We start from the raw sequence: 15751 nt of genomic DNA, 5'->3' as shown, positions 1-15751 counted from the left end.
GAGAGTTCCAGTCAAAGGATCTGGCATTGAAAATGCTGGATGTTTGGAGCAAGTCTTTGTTCCAAGGATCAGCAAGCAGTACAGTGTTGCTGGAAGTGGGAGGAGGGAAAGGGGAGGGTGGTAAGAGAGGTCCCTGAAGGTTAGGATTGGACAGGCCATTGTCAGTCTGTGAATGACTTTGGATTTTATTCTATCTTCAGTACATCTGTGCTTTGGGGAGTAAACTTTATTTGTAGTAGGGTACATTTACTCTTTCAGGACATAGTTTCCCTTATGTATAATGGAGCACGGAATTTAAGTGAAACCTCAGTATATTCCCCCCAAAGTACCTAATACTATAATCATAGAATAATTTAATAGGATTTGTTATAGTATGCATTATAGTTTCCTTGGGTCTATTTGGATACCATTAAGGAAGAGCATTATGTTAGAAGCTATCTATTTTTAAATCCACTTTTTTTTTTTTTTGGATAAGTTTTTTTCTTTCATTTTTCTTCCCTTTGATTGGAAGGACAGTTGACTGTTAGATTATTTTCTGATGTCATTGTTTCTAGTAGGGGCATTATGTTTGGAAAATTCAGGTTTAGACTTGTGATTCATTTGGCGATATATAGCAATTATAATACAAACGATTTTTAGAATGGGTAGGGTGTGGATCAAGGAATTGGCAAGCAGGAATGCATTTCCCTACTAGATTTGCTGACCTAAGATGATGCCGAGCCTATAAGCAAATGTCTGGGGGCACCTTATTTGATGTGTATGGTTAATGGAAATTATGCTGTATTGGGGAACTGGAGAATAAGATTCATCAACGTCAGCATTTAGAGAATGGAGAGTGTGTTTTAGATTATGAATTCTTTAAGAAATGTTATAGGACCTAAGTCCTTTTTGGAAAGTCTCCGAGTAAGTTACTTAAGTTTTTTTTTTTCTTTGAGATGGAGTTTCATTCATTGCTCAGGCTGGAGAGCAATGGCACGATCTTGGCTCACTGCAACCTCTGCCTCCTGGGTTTAAGCAATTCTCCTGCCTCGGCCTCCCAGGTTGCTGGTCTTACAGGCGCCCACCACCATGCCTGGCTAATTTTTCTAGAGACAGGGTTTTACCTTCTTGGCCATGCTAGTCTCGAACTCCTGACCTCAGGTGATCCATCCTCCCCGGCCTCCCAAAGTGCTGGGATTACAGGCGTGAGCCACTGCACCCAGCCAGTTTTTTTTTGTTTTGTTTTGTTTTTGTTTTTTGTTTTGTTTTGTTTTTTAACTAGTCCACATAGGGACAAATTGAAAATAGGACAGAATTGGCAAAAGTAACATAAGTGGTTAATGTTCAATAGATACTTCAACTTTCTGTTAATTTTATGTTTCTCTGTCATTGCTGTCGTTGTTCTCTAGTGATATTTTCCTTAAGTCTGCAGTAGTAGTCTAGATAAAAACAAAACTATAAATGAAAAATTTTAAAGGGATTTTTAAAACCCAAATAGCTTGTTTGAATAGTAGGAAAAAACTCAGTTTCAAACACACTAGCTTTGGATGCAGAGTCTGTACAGTCATGTGTCATTTAATGATGAAGATACTTTCTGAGAAATGCTTCATTAAGCAATTTCATTGTTGTGCCAGCATAATAAATCGTACTTACACAAACCTAGGTGGTATAGTCTACTCCACACCTATAGCCTATTACTCCTAGGTTACAACCTTTCAGCATGTTACTGTACTGAGCACTATAGACAATTGCAATACAATGGTGTCTAAACTTAGAAAAGGTACAGTAAAAATACTTATGGGACCACCATTGTATAAATAGTCTGTCATTGATCTAAACATCATTATGAGCACATGACTGTGGTTCTCTTTGGCTCCATTGTAATTTAAATTATTTCTTTATTTTGAACTATTTTATATTTATCTTATAATGTTGTTTTCCTGTTGTTTTATTTTTCCCAGTATGGCATTTTCTTATGGGCAGTTACAGTCTGTTCTCAGAAGTCCAGGATTTAAACCTTTTATAAAATCATTTTTAAAAATTTGAACTCTTGGTTTAAATGATATCTAATATGGAAGCCCTATCTGTAAGATGCCTGAAATTGGAGGTGTTGTTTGAAACACTGGACCTGGAGTGCTGTCCTCTAAGCCCTTCTCCAAGAACGGAGCTTGCCACCCTTTCTGATTAGCTTTCCTCATTTATAAAATGGGAATGATATAATACCTACCTATCACAATGGTTCATGGAGGGCTATGACTAATGTTCTCTCCCTGTTCTCTTTGATTGTAACTTCCTCTTAGTGTGTGTCATGTTCATACATCACAGATTCTCCTGATGATGAGTCATCTAAATATTCTATCATGTGACCAAATTTTTACTATGGAGAATATAGTCACCATAAACCCAGTGCCTTGCGTATTATTGCCTAAAATACTCATTAAAGTTACTAAAGCTGCTATCTCTGCCAATAGTGACATAATGGTATCTGTTGGACAACAGTGCTGCAGGCCCAGTTGTTTTAAATGTACTTAAGAAATATAAAATGTAACTAAGAATAAGTATCACTATCTCAAAACAGAATTCCTCCTAAGATATTTTCTGGGTTATTCCAGTGTGTTTAGTTTCAAAGATTAGGGAGTAAAAGCAAGTATGTTCCAGATTATGTTACTTATTAACCCTCTTTATGAAAACTGGCTATTACTGCTCCTTGGTGTTCTCAAACTAGCAACTATTTGAGTAATTAAGTCATCTGGTCAGATGAGGTTTTTCTTTTCTTTTTTTTTTTGGAGACAGAGTCTTGCTCAGTTGCCTAGGCTGGAGTGCAGTGGCGTGATCTCAGCTCACTGCAAGCTCCGCCTCCCGGGTTCACCCCATTCTCCTGCCTCAGCCTCCCAAGTAGCTGGGACTACAGGCACCTGCCACCACACCTGGCTAATTTTTTGTATTTTTAGTAGAGACAGGGTTTCACCGTGTTAGCCAAGATGGTCTCGATCCCCTGACCTCGTGATCCGGCCGCCTCAGCCTCCCAAAGTGCTGGGATTACAGGCATGGGCTGCTGCACCTGGCCGAGGTTTTTCTTTTCACTAACATTTTATGTTTTTCATCGGTAGATGGCTTAATGAACTCTGATACCAAGTTTCTATTGAGATTGACCTATCAATTATGTAGTAATGAATAAAATCTTACAAATAATAGTTACAAATTATAAAAACCAAATCTTTTTAAGAATCAGATTTATGAATTGGGAAATTGGTAGATCTATTTTTCACTTGCCAGGGTAGAATGACCTGGTTTATATATGATTTCAGTGATAAAAGATTAAGAAATGGAAATTATCAGTTTCTATTAGAGATATATTTATTAGAGATATTGGTTAGCTGTTGTTCTTCCCAGTATTAGGAAAATTAGAAAATTATTTCCCTTAAGTAATTAAAGGAGATATGATCTGATTTTCAGCATCTGAAAACTATGTTCAGTTTAATTTTGCAACATTATTTGACCCTTTCTGCAAAAGTTTGTATAGTGAAATAAGACTGAAAATTTAACTTCATGATACCTTGTCAGATAATTAGATTCTTTATGTTGTCTTCTAATCTTTAAGGATCCCAGATATAATTTTGTGGATTGCTTCTTTGACGATATCAGTCCGTGTGTGCTGCTGCAATAAAATTCCTGAGACTGGGTAATATATAAAGAACAGAAATTAATTTTCTTATTGTTCTGGAGGCTGGGAAGTGCAAGATTAAAGCACTGACATTTGGTGTCTGGTGAGGGCTTGTTGCTGGCTTACTCCACAGGGAGGCACGAGATGTGCTCTCGCATAGCGGAGAGTAGAAGAACAAGGTAACCCAGTGCTTCATGAAACCTCTTTTATAAAATCCTTAATACCTTTAATAAAGAAGGAGCCTTTATGGCCTAAAGGCCCCATCCCTTAATACTATCACATAATTGGCAACACTTGAATTTTGGAAGGGACGCATTAATACCCTGGCATATGTATATCAAGCTCGTAAAAATTAGGCGTATCTTTTTTAATGGAATGCCCATGCACTATATAATCTCGGAGGAATTGCTTAAACCAGCTGACAGGCTATATTCCAAATATTGCCTAGATCTACCATAACAAAATTCGTGTTTTAGAAATGTGAGTCAAGAGTATTTAATGTAACATATGGTGATGATATTCATTGTGTCCCTGGGACAGAAGTTGAAGGAAAAGGGATTGTGGTCAAATAACTTAAGAATATGCTGGGTTTTTTCCCAGAAATAACATTTTATCAGATTTTAGTAACTATGATGTTAAGAAACATAAAATACCTACCATAACTTTGTGAACCAGGGGTTATAATCTGCTAACTTGAAAAAAAAAAAAATTTAATTTGTTTCAAGTTCATACTAACATGCCTACCTGAGTTTAATTTTAATTTTGGAATATGCTGACTGGTTAAGCAAAGCTAATGTTTATTTGAAGATTTCCCGGGGCCTTTAATGTTGTAATATTTATATTTATCAGATTAATCAGTTATTGATCTTACATTGTTTTATGTAATTTTTCTTCCCATCTTCCCTTGCAAAATAATGTGCAAGTTCCACGTCAGATACCACACTATTTTATTTTATTTTTTATTTTATTTTATTTTATTTTTTGAGACGGAGTTTCACTCGTTGCCCAGATGGGAGTGCAGTGGCATGTTCTCGGCTCACTGCAACCTCTGCCTCCCAGTGTCAAGTGAGTCTCCTGGCTCAGCCTCCCAAGTAGCTGGGATTACAGGCATGCACCACCACGCCCGTCCAATTTTGTATTTTTAGTAGAGATGGTGTTTTGCCATGTTGGCCAGGCTGGTTTCGAACCCCTGACCACAGGTGATCCACCCCGCCTTGGCCTCCCAAAGTGCTGCGATTATAGGCGCGAGCCACTGTGCCCGGTCACACTATTTTATTAATGGGAAGAAGGAAAATAATTTCTTCTTTCAAGGGACTTATATTTGAAAAGTCACCACATACAGGATTTGGACCTGGATTTAGAAGTTTTCAATTCTGTTTCCTTCTTGAATTTTGTTGGAACTGATGAGGAAGTAAGGTAGAGAAAGAAGACAAATGGGATAGAAAGTGAGGGTAGGAAGGTAGAATAGAAACAAAACTAGATTAAGATTTTTGTTTTGTCAAATTTTCTCTTAAATACTTGTTGGACTCAGGTTTTGTGGGATACCTATTGATATCTAAACAGATTTTTACAGAATAAACAGGACAATAACTTCTTCCATTAAAGTCTTCTGAAATGGCTTCCTTTTGGTGTTTGGTTGTCCTAGGATCAAGTAGTGGAGAGAACTATACTACTCTTATGTCCTCTGCTGATTGAAAGGAGTGCTCTATTAATTTTTTTAGTAATGTTGTGATTCTGGTCATAATTTGATACTGTTGGCTTTTCTTTTACAGTTTCCTAAAAAAATTGAAACTTTATTCTTTGTTTCTACTCACTTGTCAACACTGTCTGCATTAATGACTTAAGATTTTCTTTTAGAATGTAATTTCTAGTTTTGAAGATTTGACTCCAGAGGCTTATAATATATCAGAGCATATATGGCATAATTTTTCAAGTTAAACCTGTAACTTACTATTCATTCTACACAAATGTCTGTATTTCAGATGGAGCAGCTATCAGATGAAGAAATTGATCATGGTGCTGAAGAAGACAGTGACAAGGAAGATCAGGACCTGGACAAAATGTTTGGAGCCTGGCTTGGAGAACTAGACAAACTCACTCAGGTTGGACGTAATGCTTGAAAAACTGGTTGAGGATTTGAAGACATCATTGTGTTAAAAGTTTAATATGCAGAAGAGGATATGGATATAAGTTAAATTTTAAAATATTGCCAGAAAGGAAGAAATGTTCGAAGTATTGACAAGTAAATGAAGTCATTCTAGAACAGAAGATGTTAAGAATCTATAGTTATTTTAAGGATGTTAAAAAAAAAATACTTGTGAGGGAGGCTCTGTTCATCTAGAGGGATTGCTTAATACATGTTTCATAAATATGGGATAATTAGCTAAAAACTTTTAAAGCCTGAAATTCAAAAGTCTAAATTTTAGCAAACCCTATTACCTTAGTAAATTTGAATACATTTTCAACATAAGTAATTTCCTTCCACGTAAATATTTTCTTTTTTTCTCGAGATGGAGTCTCACTTCGTCACCCAGGCTGGAGTGCAGTAGCGCAATCTTGGCTCACTGCAAGCTCCGCCTCCTGGGTTCACTTCATTCTCCTGCCTCAGCCTCCCAAGTGGCTGGGACTACAGGTGCCACCATGCCTGGCTAATTTTTTGTATTTTTTAGTAGAGATGGAGTTTCACCATGTTAGCCAGGATGGTCTCGATCTCCTGACCTTGTGATCCGCCTGCCTTGGCCTCCCAAAGTGCTGGGATTACAGGCATGAGCCACCGTGCCTGGCCCCATGTAAATATTTTCTGTGACGTGATTGCAGAATACTGACAAAACCTAATTCTAGGCTGCATTTTAAAGCAGTGGCAAAATCTTTTCATTTTGCTTTATTCGATCTTGGGTTTTTAAAAACGGTAACTTTGTCCTCTAAACCAGCACACTTTTTAGAATAAAAGGGTACTATTGTTATTGCCCCGGTAATACATTATATTCAGTATATGAAGATGGTTATGTTTATTAAATAAATTTGACTTCATGGCAATGAGAACATTAGAACAAAACATATTTACTCATAAATAATGTCTTTGGGAAGAACATTTGTGTAAAATTGCATAAGTATGAGATAACTGAAGGAAAAGTAAGGTGGTCAAGGTGGAAGCTTAAAGTACTAGCAGCTTATTTTTGTAGCAATCTAGAATTCAAAGTGATAAACTCTTCATGTAATTCTTGCTAGATCATTTTGAAAGGCAGACATCTTTGTGACCATAATCTGTTAATACTGTATTTGGGGGGAATTTTTTTTTTTTGAGATGGCGTCTCACTCCTGTCACCCAGGCTGGAGTGCAGTGGTGAGATACCGGCTCAATGCAACCACCACCTCCCGGGTTCAAGCGATTCTCCTGTCTCAGCCTCCCAGGTAGCTGGGATTACAGGCATGCGCCACCATGCCCAGCTGGTTTTGTATTTTTATTAGAGACAGTTTCACCATGTTAGCCAAGCTGATCTCGAACTCCTGACCTCAGGTGATCCACCCACCTCGGCCTCTCAAACTGCTGGGATTACAGGCATGCTGGCCAGGGTAGAATGTTTTCAACTCCTACTAGGATTTCATAGATACCATTCCCTTCATCTCTAATCAGAAGAAGTGACATTTTTTTGTCACAGATGTCTTATATCTGTAATTGCCAAATTCTTTCTGTTTAATTCTTAATTTATATAAAGTGTGATTTTGGCATAGAGATTATCACTAGGCTATGCAGTTCTGTGCTGGGAGAGAGAGGAAGCAAAGAAGAGCAAATAGAAAATGATATTGCATGGAGAAAGTATGCAAGGGCCAGCTGACATGTGCGGTGTTCTTGACCATGTGATTTTATTGTCCATGCTTGGGACGAGGGGCCCAAAAGAGAAAAGGCAGGTAGCTATTGGTCCACCTGCTCTCGGTGGAGTAGGAACTACATGATGCTCCCCTGAAAGCAGTGTTTCTACTGGTTTGGTACCTTGTACTTTTCCCTGTATTTTAAGTTGCCTGACATAAAAGTGTGAAGAGCCACTAGTGATGTGACTGTTCTTTTCATTATATAAATCTGTCTTTAGAGAGAAAAAAAGATTAAAACCATTGCATAGTGTGACTCACTACTGTGTTGCTTTATAACACTTGGGACGTTTTCAAGAAATGTTTGACTTACGAAGTTTATGGCTAAAACCTCAAGTTTCTTATTTGTGTCATTACTTTAGTTCATTACAGTGTTATCTGTACACCTATATCACGTATTCAGTGGTATGGTATTTTCAACTTAGAATTAAAACAAGTTTAAGTTTTAAAGTGTTTAGGTAGTTGGTCAGTGTTCTAAAAAGTTTGTAAAATTTTGAATGTATGTACATTTTTCTGGAAGAGGGCTCATAGCTTTTATAAAATTCTCAGCAACCCCTTTAAAAAGGTAAAAAGAGTTCATGCCTGGGCAACAGAGCATGACCTTGTCTCAAAAAAAATAAAAAGATAGCATTATAACCCAATAGAATATCCAGCATTCTTTTAAAATTTGAAGCTTATTCAGTACTTACTTTAGATAGAAATTAAAGTTTTAAAACACTAATCCTTATATTTTGTGAATCTGTTAAACAAACAATAGCTACTGACCTTTTCTCTGAATTTCTCTGTTGTAAATATCTTTTTTTCTTGCTGTAGAAAGGTTAGAGAGGAAAAGAGTATCATTTAAACTTACAAGTGTAACTTACAAGTCACCCTACCCAAAGTATACAGTATGATTCAAGATTTGTCACAGGCAATGTAGCTGGGTTACAGTTTGCCCTCATCTTGATAGAACTGGAGAAGGACAAGAACATTTCATCATTGTTTGGACTTGTAATCACTTTTCATTAAAACAATTAGTGAGTCTTGGGTCTCAATAATTTCAAATCCAGAACTGTCCGTTATCTGCAGAGTCCTTCATATAGCAAAGATTGAGGCTTTCCTGGACCTAAACCAAATCCCTTTGAGGAAAGAAAGAACAAAACGCCCTGTGTGGTTTCTTTCTATGTCTTCTTTTTTTTATTTTTAATTTTTATTTTTTTTTTATTACTATTATTATTATTATTTGGAGACTGAGTCTCACTCTGTCGCCCAGGCTGGAGTGCAGTGTCGTGATCTCAGCTCACTGCAACCTCCGCCTCCCAGGCTTAAGCCATTCTCCCGCCTCATCCCCCCAAGTAGCTGGAATTACAGGCACCCGCCACTGTGCCCAGCTAATTTTTGTACTTTTAGTAGAGAAGGGGTTTCGCCCTATTGGCCAAGCTGGTCTCGAACTTCTGACCTCAGGTGATCTGCCCACCTCTGCCTGCCAGAGTGCTGGGATTACAGGTGTGAGCCACCACACCTATTTCTTAGCTTACCGTGTCCGTATTCATATACCTCACTTATTTTATAGTGCATGTGTATCAAATGAAGTCAGTCACTGTACTTAATATATTTGAAAAGATATTTACTCTGAACTATGACAGTGTCAAGTGCCTTTAAAAGTAAACATAGGCCGGATATGGTGGCTCATGCCTGCAATCCCAACACTTAGGGAGACCAAGGTGGGTAGATCACTTGAGGCCAGGAGTTCGCAACCAGCCTGGCGAACGTGGTGACACCCTGTCTCTACTAAAAATACAAAAATTAGCTCGGCATGGTGGCACGTGCCTATGGTCCCAACTACTCGGGAGGATCTCTTGAACCCGGGAGGCACAGGTTGCAGTGAGCCAAGCTTGTGGCACGGCACTTAAGCCTGGGTGACAGGATGAAACTTCATCTCCAAAAAAAAAGCATGTATCTAAAGATTGAAATAAGTATAACCAAAATAATGATGTGAAAAACAATTATACTTTTCCTTAAGGCTATGACTTAGGAGAACTTTGGTTTTATTTATTATAGTGTGGCAGTTCACTTAATCATAAAACAAACTTCATCTTTTTTATATTATTGAAACCTGAATTTAATATGACTATTCAACTTTCTTTTTATAAAGAGTTTGGATTCTGACAAACCCATGGAACCAGTAAAAAGATCTCCTCTTCGCCAGGAAACAAACATGGCCAACTTTTCTTACCGCTTTTCCATATACAACTTGAATGGTAAGATGTAATTGGAAATAAAATGTAAAATAGTGTGCTAAGTCACATAATGTAGGAGCAGTACAGCTGCAATTCCAAATATAAAAACTCAATATAAAAGCTACGTGCGTAACTTGACCAAGTTCTTAAATTTCTTTTTTATTCTTTTTTTTTTTTTTTTTTTTTGGAGACGGTTTTGTTTTTGTCGCCCAGGCTGGAGTTCAGTGGCACAATCTCGGCTCACTGCAACCTCTGCCTCCCGGATTCAAGTGATTCTTCTGCCTCAGCCTCCCAAGTAGCTGGGATTACAGGCATGCACCACCACACTTGGCTAATTTTGTATTTTTTTAGTAGAGATGGGGTTTCACCATGTTGGCCAGGCTGGTCTTGAACTCCTGACCTCAGGTGATCTGCCTGCCTCGGCCTCCCAAAGTGCTGGGATTACAGGTGTGAGCCACTGCATCTGGCCCTTAAATTTCTTGATTTGTGTATTTTATTAATATTACTAATTGAAAATATCACAGAAAAAAGCAAACTAGAATGTAACTAAAAGATAGTTGGTTTTATTAATAATTGACAAACTACATACACAAGTGGAACCCCACAGCAAACTTAATTGCATTGTTTTCTCACTGGATTAAAGTCCAGTGAAATTACTTGTTAGTAATTTTTAAAACAGCCACTGTGGCCTTTATCTATTGTATTCCACCTAGTCAAGTTTATAATACTGACCTGGCAGTCTGTAATTTTTTAGACTTTTGACTTCTCTTTTTATGCCCTCAGCTCTTTCGGTATTAACATCTCTACCGAAGCATTGATCATATTAACAATGTATTGAAGCTTGTGGTAAAAAGTTGCACAGAGAAATGTGGTTAAAACCATGGAATAGTATAAGATTTTTGTGGTGTTTTTGTCTTTGAACTCATAATTTATTCTTCTTTGATTATTACAAGCCTTAAAAGAGGAGGACTGTGTACTTCTAAAAATTTCTCTTGGAATTTAAAACAAAAACCAGTAATACTTAATTTTATTTGCTTTAGGCCCAACAGAATATATTCTTTTGCTTCATCATCTTCATTTATTAACTTATTTATAATAGAATGTATAAATTCTGGAAACATTATGTGTTGTTCATTGCAGAAGCTCTGAATCAGGGAGAGACTGTGGATCTGGATGCCTTGATGGCTGATCTTTGCTCTATAGAGCAGGAGCTCAGCAGCATTGGTTCAGGAAACAGTAAGCGTCAAATCACAGAAACGAAAGCTACTCAGAAGTTGCCTGTTAGCCGACATACATCGAAACCTGGCACCTTGAAAGGATTATCTTCTTCATCTAATAGGATAGCTAAACCTTCCCATGCCAGCTACTCCCTGGACGACGTCACTGCACAGTTAGAACAGGCCTCTTTGAGTATGGATGAGGCTGCTCAGCAGTCTGTACTAGAAGATACTAAACCCTTGGTAACGAATCAGCACAGAAGAACCGCATCAGCAGGCACAGTGAGTGATGCTGAAGTACGCTCTATTAGTAATTCCTCCCGTTCCAGCATCACTTCTGCAGCCTCCAGCATGGACTCTTTGGATATTGATAAAGTAACACGCCCTCAAGAGCTGGATTTGACACATCAAGGGCAGCCAATTCCTGAGGTAAATAGATGGAACTTTTCCCCTGCTATTTTATTATTGAAATAAAGGAGAAATTATATTAAAATAATGTAATTTTAATTACATTTTAAAATTCTTCTACATTTATAATTTGTCAGAGATACTTCTGAGATAGGTTTCAAGAGTACAGAAGGAATATATTATCAGATATGGTAGTGGCACACAGATGATTGAGAAGAAATTTAGTTTCTTTTTTATTCTCATGACTGTAGTATTTGGAAGTTCTTGAATGGTATTTTTTATTGTAATTTGAGTCATTTCATGTGATTTGAAAATTAAAATGATTCGCAAAGCCATTTATTTATTCAGCTGATAGTGCTTTTAAATGTATGTTGATTTAAAGTAAAACTTAAGAAAACCACTTATATCATCATTGTGGTCCTCCAAGATTCTAGTTTACCGGGTTAACTCCAGTTCATTATCTTTTTTTTTTTTTTTGAGATGAAGTTTGTACTCTTGTCGCCCACGCTGGAGTGCAGTGGTGTGATCTTGGCTTGCTGCAACCTCCGCCTCCCAGGTTCAAGTGATTCTCCTGCCTCAGACTCCCAAGTAGCTGGGATTACAGGCACTCACCACCATGCCCAGCTAATTTTCGTATTTTTAGTAGAGATGGGGTTTCACCATGTTGGCCAGGCTGGTCTCGAACTCCATCTGAAACTCCGTCTGACCTCAGGTGATCCACCCACCTCGGTGTCCCAAAGTGCTGGGATTACAGACGTGAGCCACTGTGCCTGGCCGTCCATTTCATTATCGAAGAGTCAGTATGGTATATTGGAAAGGGCCACCAGGTGTGGAATCAGAAACTTGATTCTGAGTTTTCCTTGCCACTCACTACCCATGGGACCTTAAGTGAGTTATTCTCTTAAACATCAATTTCTCACAAGTAAAATGGAGTTCGTAGTACTATATCTGCCTTCCTGATAGGGTGGTTCAGAGAACCAAAAGTTATTCATAAACAGATTTTTTTTTTTTTTTTTTTTTAAATAGACGGAGTCTTGTTCTGTCGCCCAGGCTGGAGTGCAATGACATGATCTCGGCTCACTGCAACCTTGTCTCCCAGGTTCAAGTGATTCTCCTGCCTCAGCCTCCTGAGTAGCTGGGATTACAGGCGCATGCCACCACACCTGGCTATTTTTTGTATTTTTGGTAGAGACGAGATTTCACCCTGTTGGCCAGGCTGGTCTTGAACTCCTGACCTCATGATCCGCCCACCTCCCTAAGTGCTGGGATTACAGGTGTGAGCCACCGAGCCCAGCCGGAGTTCATAGTACTATATCTGCCTTCCTGATAGGGTGGTTCAGAGAACCCTAAGTTATTCATGAACAGATTTTTAAAAGATGGAATATTTTTCAGCATGTGACTGGATAAGGTGGGGAATAGATTTGTGATAACAAGTTTAACAAAAGCTGAGTTTGGTGAAAGAGAGTCCTTTATTGAGTTCTTTTCATCAAAGAGACGGTAATTCTGTCATAGAGTAGCAGCAAGAAAGAAGAAAAGTGGGGCAAAGTTAAGTCAACCTTTCCAATAAGCTTGTGTTTACAATACTCTAATATGGGATAAAAGAATCTATTTATGAATAATCAGTACTAAAGTAAAATCTTGAATTTTAACTATTACTTGACATCATTGATTTTTTTTTTTTCCTAATTTAATTCTTTGGATTAATTTCCATCAGTCAGTAACTCTTGGTACCCACCCATGTGCGTAACTTTGTTTTTGGTACTGTGGAGCACAAAAGGAGTATTAATCATGGTGGTTTGGAGATAAACTTGAATTATTTCTAAGAAAGTTAGCCAGTCTTATCAATCTGAAGAATAAACTTTCATTTGTTTAAAATGAAACTTATCTAAGTGGTATATATTCTATAGAGAACTTGAAAACTGATTTCTAGGCCTGATGCGGTGGCTCACGCCTGTAATCCCAGCACTTTGGGAGGCCGAGGTGGGTGGATCACCTGAGGTCAGGAGTTTGAGACCATCCTGGCCAACATGGTGAAACCCCATCTCTACTAAAAATAATTAGCTGGATGCGGTGGCGCATGCCTGTAATCCCAGCTACTCAGGAGGCTGAGGTAGGAGAATCGCTTGAACCAGGGAGTTGGAGGTTGCAGTGAGCCGAGATCGTGCCACTGCATTCCAGCCTGGCAACAGAGCAAGATTCCGTCTCCAAAAAGAAAAAAAGAAAAAAGAAAACTGATTTCTATTTTGTGATACCTGGGAATTATATTTAGGATATGAGCAGTATTTTATTAGGGGTGCGCTTTCTTGGCCATTCTTTGTTTTGTACGTTGATATTACTTCCAATCAGTTTACAGTATTTTGAGTTGGGTTAAGATGCATGAGGACGAGTTATAAACTAATCTGCGTGTCTGTCTTTCTGTCTGTAAAATGTGCTTGTTATAAAAGTTCATACAATATAGGGGCAAATTGAAGTAAAACATGAGAAGTTCCTCTCTCCCAGCAAGGACACTTCAAATGTTATCTAGTGGTATCCATGTATCTCACTGTGAATACTGCAAAGAATACCAGTACTCAATGGTGTAATGTTTAATACGAGAGTTTAATGTAATGTTTGGTGAGTAAACCAGGACTATAGCAGGGAAAGGAGTTAAAAAGTCTTACCTAGCTAGCCTGTTCTTTTGCCTCACCTAGGAGTATAGAAAGGTGGTTTAACAAACCTGGAACTTGCTTCAGTATGCTTTTTTCGTAGGTCTGGTCTGTTCTGATTCAAATAAACTGAGGCAAGCTTTAATATATCCTGAACTCATGTATCAAATTGTCTTTAAATGCAAATACGTTTTTAAAAATATTTTAGTTTTTCATGCATGGCGTTAAATAGTTCTATGAGATATGTTACAGACAACTATCCCCTACCCACAGACACATCATATTCTGCTCCCAGAGGTAAGTAATTTTTGCTCATTTAGTTGACTCTTAGGGAATTTACCTCTTTATCATTAAATCTACATACACGTTGCCATTTCTTGGTTTTTTTTTTTTTTTAGTTGTATGTATTACCTATTGACTTTTCACTCCAGAAGATGAGGGTATAGCTGTCTATACACAACTTCTCACTTCTCCCTTCCTGTTCTTCCATTCTCCAAGTATATTTTGATTGAACTAATATTCAGTGTTTATGTTAAAATGGCTATATACTTGCAATTTACTGCTAACCTCCATATACTCTTATGACTACATTCCCTTTCTGGAATATCATTTTACTTTTACTGGAATGAACAGATTTTTAAAAATATTTAATTTTATAGGTGATCACTATTTCAATTTCAGACTTTATCTCAGTTGATTAAATCTCTCCGGTTCAAGCCAAATTGTGTTCCATTAATTGCATCTTCTTAAAATTCTATTCTTTTTTTTTTTTTTTTTTTGTAGTCTTTGGGATTATCCTTAGGTCTTTTTTCTTAGGCTGGTGAGCTTATCTGGAGAAAGTTCTTCCAGTCTTCTATGCTGGCTGCCAAGTGTTTTAGTAGCCCATTTGGGAAAGAAGGGTTGGAACATGAGGATGGTCCCCATTGTTCCAGTCTGTAAGCTTTCATCAAATCCTTTTAGGTCAGGGTTTCTCAGCTATCAGCACTATTGTCATTTGGGCTAGTTTTCTGTTTTGAGTGGCTGTCCTATGCATTGTAGGATGTTTAGCAGCATCCCTGGCCTGTACACACTAGCTGTCAGTAGTACACATACCTTCTTCAGTTGTGACAACTAAAAACATCCACAGACATTGTTACATGTTCCTTGTAGGACAAAATCCACCCCCAATTGAGAATCACCACTGCTCTAGGCAGAGAGGGTTAACAGTAGGTCTGAGTCCTTTTCTTCATGGAAAAATGACCTTGGATTTTCCTTCTCCTGACATTCTTTTCCTGGACACATGCTGGATTAAGAATTAAATATAGAATATCTCCAGGTAATATTGTTTATTGTGAAATTGACCCCTGTTGGTGAATGTATATGGACCAGGAAAACTGTCCATGAATAACTGAATTAGCCTATGAAAAGACACAGACCTTGATTTTGTGGTGTGCAGTATAACTTTTTTTTTTTTTTAGAGACAGAGTCTCACTCTGTTGCCCAGGCCGTAGTGCAGTGGCGCAGTCTGAGCTCACTGCAACCTCTGCCTCCAGGTTCACATGATTCTCGTGCCTCAGCCTCCCGAGTAGCAGAGATTACAAGCACATGCCACCAGGCCTGGCTAATTTTTGTATTTCTCTTTTTGAGTAGAGACAGGGTTTCCCCATGTTGGCCAGGCTGGTCTTGAACCCCTGACCTCAAGTGATCTGCCTGCCTCAGCCTCCCAAAGTGCTGGGATTACACTTTGGGAGCCACTGCACCTGGCCAGCAGTG

The 15751-nt window shown here is 38.1% G+C and overlaps 1 protein-coding gene across 8 annotated transcripts in view; it reads left to right on the top strand.

The window, feature by feature from the left end:
* RAPH1 (Ras association (RalGDS/AF-6) and pleckstrin homology domains 1) overlaps positions 1 to 15751 on the top strand; it is a 107864-nt gene that overhangs the window by 38868 nt on the left and 53245 nt on the right. For 4 of the 8 annotated variants that reach the window (XM_021923899.2, XM_021923898.2, XM_021923897.2 and 1 more), the window contains exons 1-3: positions 4870 to 5745; positions 9645 to 9750; positions 10870 to 11375. In XM_021923899.2, the coding sequence (XP_021779591.1) occupies positions 5611 to 5745; positions 9645 to 9750; positions 10870 to 11375 (747 nt within the window). In that variant the 5' untranslated portion in view covers positions 4870 to 5610. Of the gene's footprint in view, positions 1 to 4869; positions 5746 to 9644; positions 9751 to 10869; positions 11376 to 15751 lie in introns of those variants that run through there. The other 4 variants (XM_009182837.4, XM_017946815.3, XM_031651472.1 and 1 more) reach the window with 2 other exon arrangements.

Source organism: Papio anubis, chromosome 10 (assembly GCF_008728515.1).
Source record: "Papio anubis isolate 15944 chromosome 10, Panubis1.0, whole genome shotgun sequence".
NCBI lineage: Eukaryota > Metazoa > Chordata > Mammalia > Primates > Cercopithecidae > Papio > Papio anubis.
This window is presented reverse-complemented; position numbering and strand designations above follow the sequence as displayed.